The sequence below is a fragment of the Eubalaena glacialis genome, chromosome 9, assembly GCF_028564815.1.
Source record: "Eubalaena glacialis isolate mEubGla1 chromosome 9, mEubGla1.1.hap2.+ XY, whole genome shotgun sequence".
In the NCBI taxonomy this organism is placed as follows: domain Eukaryota; kingdom Metazoa; phylum Chordata; class Mammalia; order Artiodactyla; family Balaenidae; genus Eubalaena; species Eubalaena glacialis.
The window spans coordinates 20,948,629-20,967,235 of NC_083724.1; the positions used below are offsets into that span (position 1 = coordinate 20,948,629).

Consider the following 18,607-nt stretch of genomic DNA (forward strand, 5'->3'; position numbering starts at 1 on the left):
ATTTCCAGCTAACTGTGGGGTACTTTAGAGATCCCCTGAGGTATCTTTAAGAGAAATATTTAACTAGGATTATTTGGTATGTTAAGTTAAATGTAATCATTGGTAATTCTGGTTATTGTAACCAACTTTCTTTATCGATTACACTGTAATCAGATGTTTAAACATGCATTTTAATTCTTTTGTCATTTAAAGATACTTTTGTACTCTGATGCTGTTACAAAAAGTGCTTCATGATCAAGAAGATTCATAGAAAGGCTATGGAAGCAGTTACAACAGTTCCACACCAAGATGATGGCTATGTGAGGATTCCAGCCCATACTGACTTAAAACAAAGAGCTGCCCTGCCCCTGGGGCCCCTAGATCAGGCATCCAGAGATTTCTACTCCCTGACAGGCAGGGTCAATGCCCCTACTCAGCCTGGAAGCAGTTACAGAAGATGGACCATCGCCCTTCTGAAACCTCAGATTGGGACTCGAACCCATGTGGCCGGGACTCGAACCTGGCCAAAACCCAGTCTTCCAACTGAGATCACACACCTGGTTTCAGGACTTAATGAAGCTCAGGTTCTTGATGTCTCATCGCAGAAAGAATTCAGTGAGAGACAAAGTGATAGGTAAGAAGTGGATTTATTTAGAGAGAAACACACTCCGCAGACAGAGTGTGGGCCATCTCAGAGGGTGAGAAAGGCACCAGGGTATGGGGTTGTCAGTTTTTATAGGGGTGGGTAATTTCATAGGCTAATGAATGGGAGGAGTATTCCAGCTATTTTAGGAAGGGGCGGGGATTTCCAAGAATTGGGCCACCGCCCACTTTTTGATCCTTGTGGTCGGCCTTGGACCTGTCATGGCACCTGTGGGTGTGTCATTTAGCTTGCTGATGTGAGCATATACTGAGGCTCAAGGTATGGTGGAAGTCGATTTGTCCACCATCTTGGACCCATTTGGTTCTAATCAGTTTATGTCATGTCCTCGGGCTATGTCATTCTTTCACAGGTTGTGCCCTGCCTCCTTCCCTTACTTCTGATTCCCAAAAGAATATGGGAGTAAAATCTCTGAAGGGGTAATGAAACAGGAGGGAAGGGGGCAGGGCACAACCTCTGAAAGAATGACATAGCCTGAGAACATGACATAAACTGATTAGAACCAAATGGGTCCAAGACGGCGGACAAATCTGACAAGTTGACTTCCACTAGACCTTGAGCCTCAGTATATGCTCACTGTAACACATCAGCAAGCTGAATGACATACCCACAGGTGCCATGACAGGTCCAAGGCCGACCATAAGGATCAAAAAGTGGGCGGTGGCCCAATTCCTGGAAATCCCCACCTCTTCCCAAAATAGCTAGAATACTCCTCCTACTCATTAGCCTATGAAATTACCCACCTCTATAAAAACTGACAACCCCATACCCTGGTGCCTTTCTCACCTGCTGAGATGGCCCACACTCTGTTGGTGCAGTGTGTTTCTCTCTAAATAAATCCACTTCTTACCTATCACTTTGTCTCTCACTGAATTCTTTCAGTGATGAGACATCAAGAACCTGAGCTTCATTGAGTCCTGAAACCAGGTGTGTGATCTCAGTTGGAAGACAGTGGGTTTTGGCTGGGTTTGAGTCCCAGCCGCATGGGCTCAAGTCCCAATCTGAGTTTTGGCTGGGTTCGAGTCCGGCTGTGTGGGTTCAAGTCCCAATCTGGGTTTAGGCTGGGTTCACGTCCTGGCACGTGGGTTCAAGTCCCAATCTGAGGTGCACGGTTTCAAAAGGGCCAGGTATATTACATCGCTGGAGAAGGAACCTCATGGGCATCTTAAACCTAGCCACTTATTTTTTGGCTCCTAGAGGTGAATGCTAAGTGGCAACAGAACTTTGCTGACACTGTGTGAAACTGAGCAGACCCTGCGGGGCCCTCCTCAGTAGAAATCCTTTCTGTGTCCCCATTTCTTGTTTGTAGGAAAGAAGCTTCAGCCTCCTAGACCTTCCCTGAGTACCAAAGGGCAGATTCAAACAGTTGCTTGTCAGGGAAGGGAGGGAATGCAGAAACAAAGGAAGAGCAGTGAAGAAACAGAAGTGCAATAATAAAGCAGGGTTCTGGTTTTTCCTCAAGGAATATACATAACAATATCTCTGAGTTCTTCTGCAGGAACTAAGGCCCCCATCCAGGTGGAGGTTGGTAACTTCAGGCTGAGTATGATGCCTGGAGCAACACCCTGTTACCTCACCACCAACCAATCAGAAGAAAATCTGCACACAGTGGAAGATAAAAGACTCTGACCCCCTCCCCAAATGATTAACTGCGATTGATTAACTTCCCCATTTTTCCCTTTAAAAACTTTCATGGTCAAGCAGAATCTTGGGAGTTGGTTCTTGGATGCCAGTCCATCTTCTCCCCAGGTTGCTGGCCTCCTGAATAAAGCAATCTTTCCTCTCCGACAAAGAAAAAAAAAAAGAAATCAATTGCCACCCACTGTTCCCTCCTCCTAGGAATGGAATTCAGCATCGTGGTGATGGTGGTGATAAAAACAAGCATTTATTGAGCACCTACTATAGGCCAGGTATTGTGCTAAGGGTAGACATATCATTATTACTGCACTGAATACTCACTGACACCACTATGAGGGAGGTATGAATATAATCCCCATTTTACAGATGAGGAAACTGAGGTCAGGTAACTAGCCTAAGGTCACACAACCAGGCAGTAGATGGTGCCAGATCTGAACCCAGGTAGTCTGGGCTCAGAGAGAGGGTGAGTTAGATGCCCAGCAGACCAGGCATGGAGATTGGGAGCCACAGGGACCATGCTGCTCCACTCTGGGGCTCTCCCAGGACCAAGCAGGAGGCTGTGCATTTTGGATGCAGGACTTACACAATGCTTTGCTGAAATGGATTCCTCAGCCCTGAAAAAAAGGGCCTTTTGGAAACTCCCTTCCAAGCCTATCTTCTAAGGTCCTGCCTGTCCTGAACCCTCGGCAATATGTCTTGTAACATCTTGCCCCCTGCAGTTTATTCTCCTCCTGGCAACCAGAATGATCCTTTTAAAACCAAAGCATATCATGTCACTCCTCTGCTCAAAATCCCCAGTGGCTCCCCATCTCACACAGGGTAAAAGCCAAAGTCCTGACAAAAGTCTCCAAGGCCCTACGCAGCCACATCGGCCTCCTTGCTGTTGCTCCAGTAACACTCCTGCCCCAGGGCCTTTGCACCTATTGTTCCCTCGGCCTGGAATGCACTTCCCCCAAATGACTGCTTGGCTCAGTCCCTCATTTCCTTCAGATCCTTGTTCAAATGTCACCTTCTTGCTGATACAATACTCCTTCTGACTCTCCCAACACCCCTCCCTGCTTTCCCCCTACAGCACTTTTTACCAAATGGCATACAATGTGTTTTCAGTATTTATTATGTCTCCTCCACTCCCACTAGAACATCAGCTCCACAAGACCAGGGATTTCTGTTTTGCTCACCACTGTATTTCCAGAACCTAGGTCAGACCCCAGGACTTAGTAGGCACTCAGTAAGTGTTTGTGGAATGAATGAATGAGACTTGGTCTTATCACCTTCTCCCCCACGCCAATCTCCCTGTCTAGAAGATCCTGATCACTTGTTAGGCAACTGGTACACCCGGTGAACAAGTGAGTCCCTCAGCTTCTTCTATCCCTGGCTGTCTTATCTCCAGATGAAAGGGTTGGACCAGATTATCTACAGAGTCCTACCAGCTCTGAAAACCTTCAACTGACATAAAAAAAGGGCATAATTCTTCATTACAGCAAGCCTGTAGCTACATTTACTTGACTATGAAAACTGCGTTTCCTTTAGAATTTTCCACAGTTAAGGCCCCGCAGCCTCCCACGCTTCTTAAAATAAGTGACGTTTGGCTGCAGTTGTGCCACGTGATCTGTAACCTGCACACTAGGTTAGCATTAACCTCAAGTGCTGGAATCACTGGTCTTGTAAAATTGACCCAGGTTGGGTTACAGAGAAGTAAACCAAACCACAGTTAGTTGTTTCCTAGGATCAGAAACACAAGGAGAGGTGTCTCCTTGTCCCCCTCAATTTGACACTCATTCCTTAGCAGCCCATGCTGTTGGTTTTGGGGTTTAGCCAGAGGCCCTCTGGAGAAGGAACAAAATTAGGTGTTCTGGGCCAAAAGGAAGGCGCTGGGACGAAAGCAGACCTTGGTGTGATAACACAGCATGCGCGGCACGGCTGGGAGCAGGGAGCAGAGGCCAGAGAGTCACAGGTCCTTCAAGGTCAGTCCCGACCAGGGCCATCCAGCCTAACTCTGACTTCAGGGAGCCTCGGGTCTTTGTCTCCCCATCTGAAACAGGGACTGCATGAGTCTAATGTTCCATCAAGTATCTACAACTCTAAACCCCACCTGGCCAATCTAACCCAAGGCCGGGGTCAAATTCACCAGTGGCGTCAGCTAAGGACTATGTTAATGTTCTCTGGACAAACGTGCAGAGATGTTTGAAATGCAGAACTTACTTCTCACACTGAAAGCTGGGTCACTCCACAATAATGCTGCTTTGGTCCTTCAAAGATGCTCTGTTAGCTTTAATGACAGAATCAGTATAAACGCACTTGTGAGCTCCTTTGGAGGCCCTGCCTTCTGGATGAGCCCCCAGCCTATGGCCCAGCCCTGGTCCCCTAACAGGCTCCTCTAACCTCTGTAAACTGATCACTTCCTACGGGGAAGCAGGAGGGCACAGTGGTGAGGCACCTGCATCAGAGGAGTCAGACCTGGGCAGGCATGCTGGCTGTGATGCTCACTTCCAACTGGGCAGCCTGATGCCTGTATACCTCTCTGGGCCTCAGCTTTCTGAGCAGTAAAGTGGGAATAATAAGCACATCCTTCACAGAGCTGTGATAAAGACTACATCAATTAATAAATGTAAATCACTTAGCTCAGAGCCTGACTAAATGGTAGTTGTTATTATTATTATTAGAAATGTTTTCTTTACATCTCAAGTCACACACTAAGGTCTGGGCTGGCCCTTCCTGGTGTATATTCTGGCACCGTGGTAATAACATGGGGGGGCTCCATCACTGAGTATATGCAAACCTAGGTTAATCAGGGAGAGCAAATAGATGGCACACATGCCACCTCCCGCCTCCCCTGACCGGGGCAAGCATCTCTAATCTATCGCAGCACTCTTCTCCCTCTCACTACAGCCTTGGGCTGATAAGACTCAAAACAGAGCTTCAGGCACCTATGAGCACGGTGGGGAAACCCGCCTGCTGTCTTCTGATCACCAGGCAGAGATGCTGGTATGGGAGAGATTCATGCGTTAGAGAGTGAGGGCAAGGACCACATCCACATACAAGTGATGAGGAGTGAAGGGAAATTTGTCTCCATTCACTGCTGCAGACCCAGCACTTTGAACAGTGCCTGCCACACAGCAGATGCTCAAATATCTGCTGGATGAATAAATTAGCATCTAATCCACCTGAGTCCATAGCACAGAGCACTGGGCCTAACCTAGCAGGTGCTCAATGAACACGAGAGGGCAGGGGGGGAGGCTGGCTAGGCCCTCACTTGAGTACAGCATCACCGTGTAGAGAAAGCACTGGCTTAGGCAGGGTCAAGGCCTGATGCTGCCATTCACTCAGCACATGACCCTGAGCAGGGCCTTTCTTCACCATGTGTACAATGAAGGGGGTTGGGAGTGGGGAGGGGAACCTGACAAAGCCCAAGGCCCCTTCCAGTCCTGACATTCAGATCCAGGAAACTCTTCCAGGCACTGGCAGTCTAGGGACTCCCACTGCCCCGCAGGCCGTAGCCTCATACACTGTTCTTACACAAGATTCCACTACCAGGGGCCCAGGAGAGAAACACAAAGGATCTGGGCAGCTGCTGGCCACGTGAGTCACTATCCAGATTCCCAGGCCCAAGCCCGGCCGTGCAGCCCTCCATTCCAGCCCACACTCCTGACTCCTACATCATGCATCTTCTCCCATCTCACTCAGTGTACCTATCCCATAAGCACTCACTGAGCACCGGCTGGAGGCCAGCCCACAGCAGTGAACAAGACAGACGTGGCCTCTGCCTCTGGAGCTGGCAGTCAAGAGGCAGAGAAAAGTACACAAATACGTGGAATAATTGAAGAGCATAAACAGGCCACGAGGGACACAGGCAGGGTCAGAGGGGGTCAGAAAAGGCTTCTCAGAGGGGAGGATGGAACTGAGACCTGAAGGATCAAAGGGCACGAATCATGGGAAGATCAGGGAAAAGAACATCCCAGGCAAAGGAATAGCAGCTGCAAAGGCTCTCAGGCCAGGGGTTGGCAAACTATGACCACTTGTGTATTTACGTATTATCTATGGCTGCTTTCGAGTTACACTGGCAGAGTTGAGAAGCTGCCACAGAGACCTATGGCCTGTGAAGTGTAAAATACTTTCTATCCGACCCTTTCTAGGTAAAAATGGGCGACCCCTGGTTTACAGTGTTAGATAAATAAGAGAAGGCCAGGGTAGCTAAAACAGACTGAGCAAGGGGGAGACATACGAGGAGACTGGGGAGGTGGGTGGAAGCCAGGCCATGATGGCTTGGGTGGGACACACTGACCTTCAGCCTGGTATCTCCTGCAAACGGGGGCCAGAGTGATCTCCCTGAAACACAGGGCTGAACACCTTACTCTTCTGCTCTCTCGGTTTCCCAAAGCACGTTGCACAGAACACTGGCTCCATGGGATAAACCTCAATAAGAGTGTTCCGTAGTTAAGTAAGTTTGAGAAACATGTCATTTCTTTCTCTCTCTCTCTCTCTCTCTCTCTCTCGGATGCTATCAAGCAAACACACTAGCACATGAAATGCTTGGAAAAGTTCCACAGCAAGGAAATCTGTTGACTTTGTTTAACTCACCATCCTTCCAATTTATTTGGCCATAGAACCCCTTTTTTTCCATAAAAATCTATTAACATTTAAAGAACTAGTGTTCCATGTGCTAAAGGGCAAACTCCTCTGCTTGGCACACCCAGCTCCAGTAGGTAATCCCAGAGCCTGTTCTAGATTTTGAGGGTGTGGCCTAAGGAGCCATCTCTCTAGTCTGTCCCTTGCCTTCTTCTTGCCTCCAATGCCCTAAATAAAGGTCATCTGGCCACTGCAGCTCTGCTCTACCTAACAAACAGCAGCAGCAGCACTAACTTTTACACCAAGTTAAGTGCCTGCCTGCGCCCCTGGTGGCGGACGTCTACTACATGGGCCTGTCCAGCATCGCTTTCCCCCATCTTTGGTAACGACAGCCCAGCTCTCCTTTGGGGACCACCCTTCCCCCATCTCCTGCCAGCTCCAAGGGTGAGGTCTGGCTAAGCAGAATATTCCATCCTCCTGCTTTGGAGGGACAGGTTCAGGATATGAGCAGGACCCAAGCGGTACTGATGAATTCCAGACTAGGATGGGCATCCCTGGAGTTCACAATGCAGCAGCCGAGATATGGGATTCAAACCCAGGTCCTTCTGCCCAGTCTTGCACTTCACCCTAAGTCTCCCCCAACTTGAGCGGCCAAGGTCAGTTCAGCACTGAGTCATCCTTAGATTCCAGTCACAGGTGTCCAGAGAGGGCACCAGGAGGGCTGCAAAGTGCTACCCACAACCTCATATCCTCCAGGGAAGTATGGATACTTCTCAACAAAGGGAGCTGGCCTGGACCATTCATCCTTTCAGGTAGAAGGTGATGACCACAGAGAAGTAGCTGTTAGTCGTGAAACCAGGGAGAAGAAGACGGGGGGGTGTAGTAGGGGGTGGGGGAGGCAGAGCATACCTGCTTGCCGTGCTTTTCCTTCCAGCTGCACTGGCTCCGTCAGCCTGCAAAAGAAACCCAGAACACCTAAATCAGCCAAGAGGAAAACACAGATTCTACCCACTGTACCCTACCAAGCTCCCGCTCAAACACCAGCCTTCAGAGGGGTGAGCCAGCCACAACGCCCTGCTCCATTCTTCCAGGCTAGAAAAGTCTGCCCCCAGTGGTAAGAGGGAGTTAGGACAGCCAACCCCCCCCACCCCAATTTGCTTGGCCCTTTAAATCCAACTGAGCACCCACTGCCAACACAAACCCAGCAACCACAGAGCCCTGGGGGCTCAGTGAAAAGTAAGTAACCAACTAAATCTGAGATTGAATTGCACCATTTTCATTTTCAGCTGAGATTTCCAATAAAACAGTAGCTGAAGGTTTATTCCTACCAACTGGAGGGGGAAAATCCTATTATGTTAAAATAGTCCATCCCCCAACCCTGCAAGCAGGATGAGGCAAGAGAGCACTGCTTCATAATCTCTTTTATTTGGGGTTGGGCGATGGGAAGATAAGGCTGACCAAATGAAATTTTCAGAAATCATAAAATTTTGGTTCAGATGGAGAGACTGAGGCCCTGGGAGAGGAGGGAGCTGCCTGAAGTCTCATGAGGACTGCGTGACAAATACCCGGGGATCCTGACTCCTAGGCCAGTGCTGGGGGGACCTCGATGAGGAGGCCAAGGACATGCGAAAAACGCCTGGGTTCTCCACCACCCCTGGTTGGAGATGCATTCCCCAGCTTTGTCAAAACATTAATAATAATAGTAATCACAGTTAGAATAATGCAGGTTCAAGACTCTAGCGTACATGTGTTTCCAAATTCAGAACCTTTCCAATTTTAGAAAGGCAATGTGGTTCATGTGTTCTCTATTTTGAAATAACCCTGGCAGGGTCTGGGGAGCCCCTGGTACTCAAGCACGTGGATATTTCTAGAGTAAAACTTATGCAGTCAGCCCTAAGTGGGCTAAATGAAACCGGCCACTAGCCTCTTCTCCCTTCAGGTCAAGTTCTGCCTCCTCACCAGTTACAAAACATCTTTTTGTTTTCAAGCTTTTCGAATTTCAGGATTGCAGATGAAGGATTGAGGACCTACAATAAAAACAACAGCAGCTACCTTTGGATGAGTGCTTTTGAGAAGCTGCAAGCTGGCAAAACCAGATGGCGGGCTTCAATTTAAACAGTCAATATATAAAAATAAAGGCATTTCACCCCCAAGAAAGCCAGATTTCAGCTTCTGAAAGCAACACGTAGTCCCACACGACTGGTCAGCTAGAGCTGACATACCTGGTTCACCACAGTCCCCACCACCCACTCTTGCCTACTTCCCACCCCATGGCCTGGCCCCTGCAGGTATCCTAGACTCGCTCCCTGAGCTAACTTCCCACCCGGCGCTAGTGTGTGGGCATTCAACGCCTCTCACCAAATCCTCTTGATGGGTTCCCCAACACACATACACAATATCCCCATTTAAGAATTTCAGGCATTTATCCAACATCCCACAGCTATAAGCCCAGGTCTGGGTCAACTCCAATGCCCACCTTCCTCCGCTCTGGAATATTTTATCTCCCTCCAACACTCAGGAGGGACAATCGGGGAATGGGGTGAACACACACAGACTCCACTGCCCACACGAGGGAAACGGAAAGGTGAAGGACAAATAGGGAGGTAGAAACGTGAGGCCTGGGAGGGAGCAGTTAATGGGATGCCAGTGCATTATTTCCATGGAAGAAACAAGAAAGCGGAAAATGGTTTGCAAATCATTTCACTGGGAGCAAAAGAACACGATCAATTACAGCCTCTTTCCGACATCTTGCATTCCTCAAACTTGTATGGAAAGCGAATGGGAAGAAGTTGTTCTAATGCTCATATCAGAAGAGGCAGAAGTGGTAGAGGTGGAAATTCTGTCCCAGAGAGCTTAAAAAAATGGTAAAATCCCCAATGATCTCTAGCCTTTCAAACTGAACTCTAGGCATGTATTTCTAGAATTTCATATATACTTTATTTTATTTTATTTTTTTTAAGAATTTCACTTTATTTATTTATTTTTGGCTGTGTTGGGTCTTCGTTTCTGTGCGAGGGCTTTCTCTAGTTGTGGCAAGCGGGGGCCACTCTTCATCGTGGTGCGCAGGCCTCTCACTATCGCGGTCTCTCGTTGCGGAGCACAGGCTCCAGACACGCAAGATCAGTAGTTGTGGCACACAGGCTTAGTTGCTCCGCGGCATGTGGGATCTTCCCAAACCAGGGCTCAAACCCGTGTCCCCTGCATTGGCAGGCAGATTCTTAACCACTGCGCCACCAGAGAAGCCCCATATATACTTTTAATGTTGTTTTAATGTTGTCTTTTATTTTTTTGTCCTTTTCCTTCACAATTTCACAGAGTTGACCAGTTCAAGCGTACTGAACATGGGACTGGGTAGGGGAAAAGAGTCTCTCTTTTAGGCACACCTGACCATCTCCACCCATTTTCCCTTTCACTGTGTTTATGATATTTGAGCTTCTTATCACTGGTAGCTACATGCATTTTTGTTTTCCACCCATTTTTATAAAACAAAGACAAAATGCTGAAAATTTTCAAAGAGCTGTCCAAACAAATCCTTTTGTAGAAGCCTAGATGGTACAACTGGGGAAATGAGACGGCTGGAGGGAAGAGTTCATCCCTGCAGGGTGGGAAATGTCCGTTTATTGGCAGAGATGAGAAGCGGATATGGGAAGGGGGGTAGAGATGGACAATGGGCACAAGTGAGAGATGCCCAAGAGAGCACGTGTCAATATCACAGCACCTGTCAATCAATCTCAGCCTTTGGGCCTGGCTGAGTCCAGACCCACCATAACAACAGGGGACAGCCTCTCGGGCCCCCCCAGCCACAGTGCTGAGGGCACCCATTCTCACTGTAGAGATCCCTAAGGTGCCAGGCCGGCTTTGTCTGTGTCCTCACAAATATCTCAAAGCAAGCCCTACTGTTTGTATTAAGTTGACTTTGCCATTTTCCTAGGCCCAAATGGTCTACTACCAGCAATTTCATGCAATTCATCCCAAACCACAAACTCACCTTTACTCAGTGTAATCTGATCTGATTCTCCATTTGAACCAAAGTTCAAGAGCACAGGGCTTAGAGTCAGACAAGTCTGAGTTCAAGTCCTGGGTCTGCCATTTTCAAGCTATATAATCCTTGGCAGTTCATCTGCACTCTTTAGGCCTCAGTTTCTTCATCTGCAAAATGGCAATATGCCAATTGGGCCCAAGAAACTGAGGCACAGAAAAACAGAGTGACTTGTACAAGATTACACAGCAGACGAGCAAGAGGCAGAGCCAGGCCTGGACTGAGCCAGGAGTCTTCCCAGCCTGTCTCCGGGCCTGATCTGAATCCTGGGCTGCAAGTCAGAAGGTCATGAGCATCTACCAGACCCCACAGCCCTGAGGCCTTCTCCAAAGGGCTGGTCAGAATGATATTGAATGCAGCGATGTAGGTAAACTCCTAAGCACAGGCCAGAGATGTGTAGTAACCACTAAAGTAATGGAAACTCTATTGCTGTTGCCACTGGACCATGTGCTCCTAAAGATGCAGCTTCTGCCTGGCTCTGTCTGGGTCTCACTTTGAACCTTGGGCAAGCTCTTTCCTTTCCCTGGACCTGAGGTTCTCATAGGTAAAGACAGGCACGGGAGGCACGAGAGTTCAATCAGATCATCTCCCCCTCCTTTTCATCTCTGATACTCTATGTGGAGCTGACCCAACCTTAACCAAACCCCTCAAGGGTAAATGAAATATGGTGGGGGAAGTGGACTCATGAGAGGCCCTCTTCCTCACTTTCACATAGCTGGGGGTAAAGGTATCCAAGTCCCCCCTTCACCACGCCCCCGCTCCCCGTAAGGGCACCTGCTTCCTCTCCCAGCCCCATCCACTCCTTAACACACCAGCTTCTTCTCAGGACCTGGGCAAGGCTATTTTTAGTTTCATTCGACCCTCCTCCTCCCTCCCAAATGAACGTTAAGTTGTTCTTTTCCATTCTCTTATTAAGGATTTTCTTGGAAAGAAAATATTATTCCAAACCCAGAAATTTTATTTCTAAATTTGTGCAAATGTAAGTTGTAAGACATTAGCTGCATTTCACATTTTGTGCAAATGGCAGAAACAGGCAATTCGTGTGCTACGGGATGGGGGCTGGCCAACGATTTCGATAAAATAAACCCTTTTTTAATTTAAATGCTAATGCACTGAATTAAAATTTAATAACTGAGGAAATTGAAAAGCTGAGCAGGAATATTGGAAATAAATCCAAGCAGAAACAGCTGAAATTAAAAATTCTAGAGAGTGGGAGGATAGCAGCTAAGCTGTCTTATATGATTACATTTTTTTTCAGAATGAAGCAAAAAAAAAAAAAAAAAAAAAAAAATCCTATCTCTCGCTGGCTCTAGGGCAGTAAATCCACAGTGCTGTGATTTATTGCTCAATTTTCCTGAGGGAAAAAGGCTTTCTTTCATGCTGAAATATTTCATAAATTTCAAGCCAGCATAAATTCTTAATTTAAAAGTTATGGAGGTCACATTTAGTGCACTGGTATGGTTCCAAAATCTTAAAGGAATAGCAGCGACCAAAAAAAAAAAAAAAAGCAAAAAGGAGGGGTAGAATTTGCTCCTTTTTTTTTTTTTTTTTTTCCTTTTTTCATTTTAGTTTTAATTTGTGAGTTGAGATTTCATTATTAAAGATTCTTCCTGGATGGATGGAACCCAAGCAAGCACATGGGGAACTGGTGTGTGCTTGGAAATCTGCTGCAAAAGATGAAGAGATAAAGACTTAATTCAATTATAAAAAGGCATTTTTTTTTTTTTTAAAGCCACTTGAGGAATTTCTGGTAAAAATTTCCTTCCTTCATTGCCCAGGAAGGGGTGAGAGTGGGGGAGGGTGGCCAATGTAATTGCTTCTCTTAGATCGCCAATCTTTTGTGCACACTGATATATTCATTTGTTATACAGCTGTTCAGCGGCGGAAAGAATGCTGGGACGCCCATAATTCTAAGCAAATCAATCAAAAATTAATGATTTGTCATGCTTGCACAATGGAGGAAAACAGCTCCTTGGGTCCTGGCTGCCTGATCTCGAAGAATGAAATGCCTTTCTGCGATAAGAGAGCGGAGCCAGAGGCTCAGGGAGGCTGAGGGGCCACTGCAAATGTGAGGGCTCATGGACCCGCAGCTCTGAGAGGGTGGAGCGGGCATCTCCAAGATGGTGCATCAGCCAGTCAAGCCAAAGATGGACTTGAGGCAGCACATTTCCGTGGTGGTATAATTAGGATCTTGCCTTTTCCCTCCCCCACTGCAACACAAAAAATTGCTTCCTCTCTGGAGACTTCAACGACTCCCCCTTCCCCCAGCAGATTTGATTAGTCCCTGTTCATTGTTCTCCCAACACTGCTAACACACCACCACCAGTGCCTTTCACCTGCTCTATGGGTTGGGGAACACAGGTCCTGGAAGGCCTGTTCCTCCCAGACTTTGTGCTCCTCCTGGATAAAGACAGCATCCTACACGTGGCGATGTCTCCAGCACCCAGCTCAGGGTCTGGCATAAATATTCAGCAAATAAGGTTGAATCCATTAATTATTATTTCTCAGGAAATACTGATACCGAGAGGTTGCTTAGATGAATGATAAACTGCATTGGCAATTATACTTAGATAAAATGTAACAACTGATCTTAAATAATCAATCACTCCTTTCTTCATTCAACAGATATTTCTTGAAAGCCTACTATGTGTTAAACACTATGCTTGGCTTCGGGTGGACAACCTCAAATCCACTAGTGGACAATTCCAAATCCCCAGTGTTCACTGCTTCCCGGCTTCCTTCCACCCCTGGAAGGGAAGAGTGAACGTGAACCGGGAGAGGAGGGACGTTCTCTGCATGCTCAAACGTCTTTGAAATCTCATTTTCTTTCTTACTAATTCACGTGAATGTTATATCCACAAGTACCAAATGCATATTAGTCCAAAATATGTCTGTGTACTGCATATATATGTATGTATGTTAGTTTGAACACAAAAATTCTGTTTTAAATTTCCAACTGGTATAACTGACCCTGCAGGAAGATGCTCAGTATCAGCGGTGAGTGAAACCAAGTGCACTTGACCTGGAGGCCTGCAGAAGGCACCGAACCTTCGAGAAGCACCTACCAGAGCCCCAGGACCTGCCCAGAAGATGATTCTATGTCCCCTACTATTTACTGAGAGGAGGACAAGTGGGTGTGAAACAACTCAAACCTCATTTTATATATCTCTTTCCTTTCCAACAGCCAGTGGATCCCCCAAATTTAACTTGAACTTTCTGTCCCATTGAGATACATGACTCAAGTCAGAAGAAAGTCATTCGCTCATCTGACAAGTATTTACTGAGCTCCTTCTATGCACCGGACACTGTTCTAGGCAGTTGGGATATATCCCTGCCTTCATTGTGATTATATGCAGAGGGGGCAGACGGTAGTATTAGGAGTAATAAATTAGTAAGATACATAGTATGCTAGAAAGTAATCAGTTCTATGGGGGGAAAAACAGAGAAGGGCAGGGGATAATCAGAATGCTGGGCCAAGGGAGGAGCCGTGGGCTGCAATTTTAAATAAGGTGATCAGAGTAGGTGTCACTGGGTAAACAATGGAAGGTGAGGGGGTTGGCCATGTGGTGACTGGGGAAAAGGGAATGGCCAGTGGGAAGACCCAAGGGCAGGAGTGCACCTGGTGTGCTCAATGCACAAACAGGATGCCAGTGTGTCTGCGGCAGAGTCGAGCAAGGACGACAAGAGGTCAGGGGGCAGAGCCTCACAGCCACTGAAGGGCTTTCTTTGGCTTTTACTCTGGGGAGCCACTGGAAGGTTCTGGCAGAGTCAAATGTAATTTGACTTCCATTTAAACAAAGATCATTCTGGATGCTGTGTTGAGAACAGACCATAGGCAAGGATGAAGGCTGGTGAGGTTACCGTAACAGCCCAGGAAAAAGATGAAAAGTGGCTGGGACCAGGGTCGTGGCAGTGAGGGAACGGAGGAAGAACATTGCGTTCTGAATATACTGGAAGGTAGAACCAATAGGACTTGCTGACGAACTGGAGGTGGGGTATGAAAAAAAGAATCAGGGAAGATTCCAAAATTCTTGGACCAAGAAAAATGGAATTGCGTCTGTCTGGTGCATGAGAATATTAATCATCAGCACAGCACTTTATAGATTGTTACACTGCACTGAATCCTCCAATAACCTCGAGAAGAAGACACTGCAGTTTATCCCCTTTGACCAAGAATTAACCAAGCACCCAAGGGGCCAAGTGACGTACCCAAGGTCACACAGCTGGCCAACGGCATGGCCAGGGCTCACACATGTCTTCTCACCCCAAGTCCATGGCCATTTCCTCTACATACTTGGCCCTTCATCTCTAGAACCAACGAATCAAACCTGCCCCCAAACGATGTAGATAAACTGTTTTCCTATCCAACCACTGGGCCCCAACTCAAGCACAGGTAGTCCCCACTTTTACACACCAGGTGTTCTTGAAAAACATCCACGAAGGGTGACTGTACCAACACTGAACAATAGCTTTGCAAGTTAAAAGAGGATTCCATTCCCAGGGAACTAAATCTGTTATAAATTCCTTAATTAGACCTTGCTTCTTAGATCGCATTCAGTGATATGTTTCTAGCTTGTGGTACTTGGTTCTAATTTTGTATTTATTTTCCCAACTGAACATGGTTACTCAAAGCCACTGACTGAGTGGTCCCAAGCTTGAGGGGTGGAGTGGAGGCTACCAGAGAAGACTCTGGGTTAAAAGAACTGGAACCCAGGGGGCTGATACCATTTTTCGGTAGGTATTTATAGAGTTCAGACTAGATGTGTGATTCTGAGCAAGGCCTTGGGGGACTGATACTAAGATGAATCAGACATGGTTCCTTATTCATTCACCCAAATACTACCCATTAAGTGCCTGCTATGTACTGGGCACCAGGGAAGTTACTGGGGACACAGCAGCAACAAGAACAGTGGGGGAGACAGGCCGTGATTATTTACTTCATGCTACCCATTTATAATTACCAACTGAGAGACATGCTCTGAAGAGAAAGTCCTGGGTTCCATGAGCATCTTTAACAACAGGATCCATTGAGACCATAGGATCAGGAAGGGCTTTCTTGAGGGAGGATGCTGGAACAGGGCACACAGAGCTCCCATTCAACAGTGGGAATGCAAAATCTAATGCAAATGGAGCTAACACAAGCTGGGTGCCAGTGAGCAAGCAGAAGGGTGCCATCTTGCCAAGCTGGGAAGCCTGGGTCCCTGAACCCTGCAGGGCTGGAGATTTCTCTGAGGGTCTCCACCTCTGGAGGAAGGGACCAGCCCACTGACATGGCCAGGCTCACACAGGGAGCTCCTGACCAGACCCCAAGCCAGAGCCCAGAGGCTGAGGGAGGCCCCTCATTGACTGGCCATGTTTCCAACTACAAGGGAAACCCGTGGGAAATGACCAATGTCTTTATTCCTCGAGGTTATGGTGCCCTTCTGCCCCTCCCCAAGCCCCTGCTATCTGAGGACAAGTATCAAGAAATAAATCAGGCTTCCTGGGAATGGAACGAGCACATGCCTTGTCTGTTTCATACGAGTTTCCAGGTACAGGCAGGTTCTTCTCCTCTCTGGTGGGCAGCCATGTGGACTGGAGCAGGACCCTATTACTGACATCATCACCATCACCATCATCATCACCATCATCGTCATCATTATCATCACCATCATCATCATCATCGTCTTTGTTGTCGCCATCAATAGCTGGTCATTACTGAGCACCTGTAAACCAGGCTGAGGAGTTTCGGCTTTACTCCAAGGTTCATAGGCCGCCCAGAAGGCATGTGCACCTCTGGAAGCAACTGCTGGCTGCGGTACAGAGGCAGGGAGCCCAACACGGAGGCCACTGTCATCTTCCAGGGAAGAGATGATGCCTTTGGGAACCGCAGTGGAGGAGAGAAAGCCCCAGGACCTAGAGCTATTGGGAGTGACAAAGATCTCCTGCGATAGCATTTGGAAGGCACCCAGGGTAGAGCTGGCGTGCAGTAGTTGCTTAGTAAGTGACAGGTTTAAAAATAAATGCACCACTGCAGCTGCTGAGGAACGCTGTCAGCCTTGGATTGTGTGCAGAGGGCCAGGAGTAAAAGGTGAATCCACTTCCACCCCTGAGGTCTGACTCATGGGCCTTAGAAGAAGTGGGGGGATCCTGGCTCACAGCGGAGGGGCAGTTGCCTCCCCTGGGCTGCCATGTGGGACTCACCACCCAGACTACAAGACTCGTTCTCAACCCAGGGCGCTGGATGGTACCACAATGGGAGCCCACAGTCCCTACATGGACCTAAAGGGTCTAGAATAGTTCCTGGTTGCTTAATGAGTGTCAATTCTATTTGCCCAGCTGGGCTGGATCACAAGGGGTTCTAAGGTTGCATCAGAAAGTATGAGGTTGTTCCTGAGGTCAGGCCCAGAAAGGTTATTGGGTTTTTGGGGGTTTTTTAAACTTTTTAAACTGAAATAATTTTACATTTATAAGACAGTTGCAGAGAAACTACAGGGATTCTGTCTGCCAAAAGGGATGCTGGAGGGGGCAATATGGTGGCATTAAGACCAGTTCAGGGGACTTCCCTGGTGGTCCAGTGGTTAAGAATCCGTCCTGAAATGCAGGGGACGCCAGTTCAATCCCTGATCCGGGAGCTAAGATCCCACATGCCACAGGGCAACTAAGCCCACACACCGCAACTACTGAGCCCACGCGCGCCACAATTAGACAGCCCGCGTGCTCCAACTACAGAGTCCATGCGCCCTGGAGCCCGTGTGCCACAACTAGAGAGAAGCCCATATGCCACAACAAAGAACCCGCAGGCTGCAACAAAAGATCCCTCATGCTGCAACTAAGACCTGATGCAGCCAAAAATAATAAATAGATAGATAGATTAGATAGATAGATAGATAGATAGATAGATAGATAGATAGACCGGTTCGGTGGCTGATCCAGAGAGGGTCAGCTGAGGCCTGAGCTAAGCAAGGTGAGGCCTGGTTTCCCTCCCCAGGACCAGTAGTCAAAAAGCCCTCAGGCTCTAAGATTGAGGAAGAGAGGTGTGAAGGACCTCAGCAGCAGGGGTGGTAGTCACTGGGAATCAGGCGGGAGCACAAACTCTGCCACTTGCTAGCTGGACCTTGGGCAAGTAAATTGACTTCTCAGTGCTTCACTTCCTTCCTCTGTAAAATGGGAGTGATGGGAGTGGCCACCTCACAAGCTGCTATGAGGATGAAGTGAGCTCATCAGCCTCACACTTAGAGCGGGGCCTTTACATCCATAGTGTCAGCTTGCATTATTAGTCCAGCATAAAGGGCCCCGAAGGGGGATAACACCAGCGATCCCAAGCAGCCAGCATCTACTGAGCACCTCCTGTATGCCAGCCCGGGGCGCAGGCATCGTGTGCACCATCTCATTTAATCTCCTCAACCACCCTAAGCAGTGGGGGCCGTTCCCAGCCCCACTGTCCAGGCGAGGACCCAGAGCTTGCAGGGTGTTGGAACAGCCGGGAAGAGGCTCAGCCGGGCTTCCAACCCAGATACTCCGATTCCAAGTTCACGTTCTCAAACCCGGTGCCATGCTGCTCCAAGGCCCAGAGGGGTGACCTTGGCGAGTGACTTTCCCCATCTTTAGAAGAGGTCACGCTCCTCTGGGTGCATAAATGCTGCTCTGTTTGTTTTCTTTTGAAAAAAGAAATGCATCTCAGTTCTTAACCATCACATAGTTAATCTCTCAATTTACAAAAGAGCAAGTCACGTGACTGGATT

The 18,607-nt window shown here is 47.9% G+C and overlaps 1 protein-coding gene across 9 annotated transcripts in view; it reads right to left on the bottom strand.

The window, feature by feature from the left end:
• The window catches only part of ZNF618 (zinc finger protein 618), a 182,092-nt gene that overhangs the window by 81,071 nt on the left and 82,414 nt on the right, over nt 1-18,607 (bottom strand). For all 9 annotated transcript variants that reach the window (XM_061200054.1, XM_061200058.1, XM_061200057.1 and 6 more), the window contains exon 2: nt 7,754-7,797. In XM_061200054.1, the coding sequence (XP_061056037.1) occupies nt 7,754-7,797 (44 nt within the window). The remainder of the gene's footprint in view (nt 1-7,753; nt 7,798-18,607) is intronic.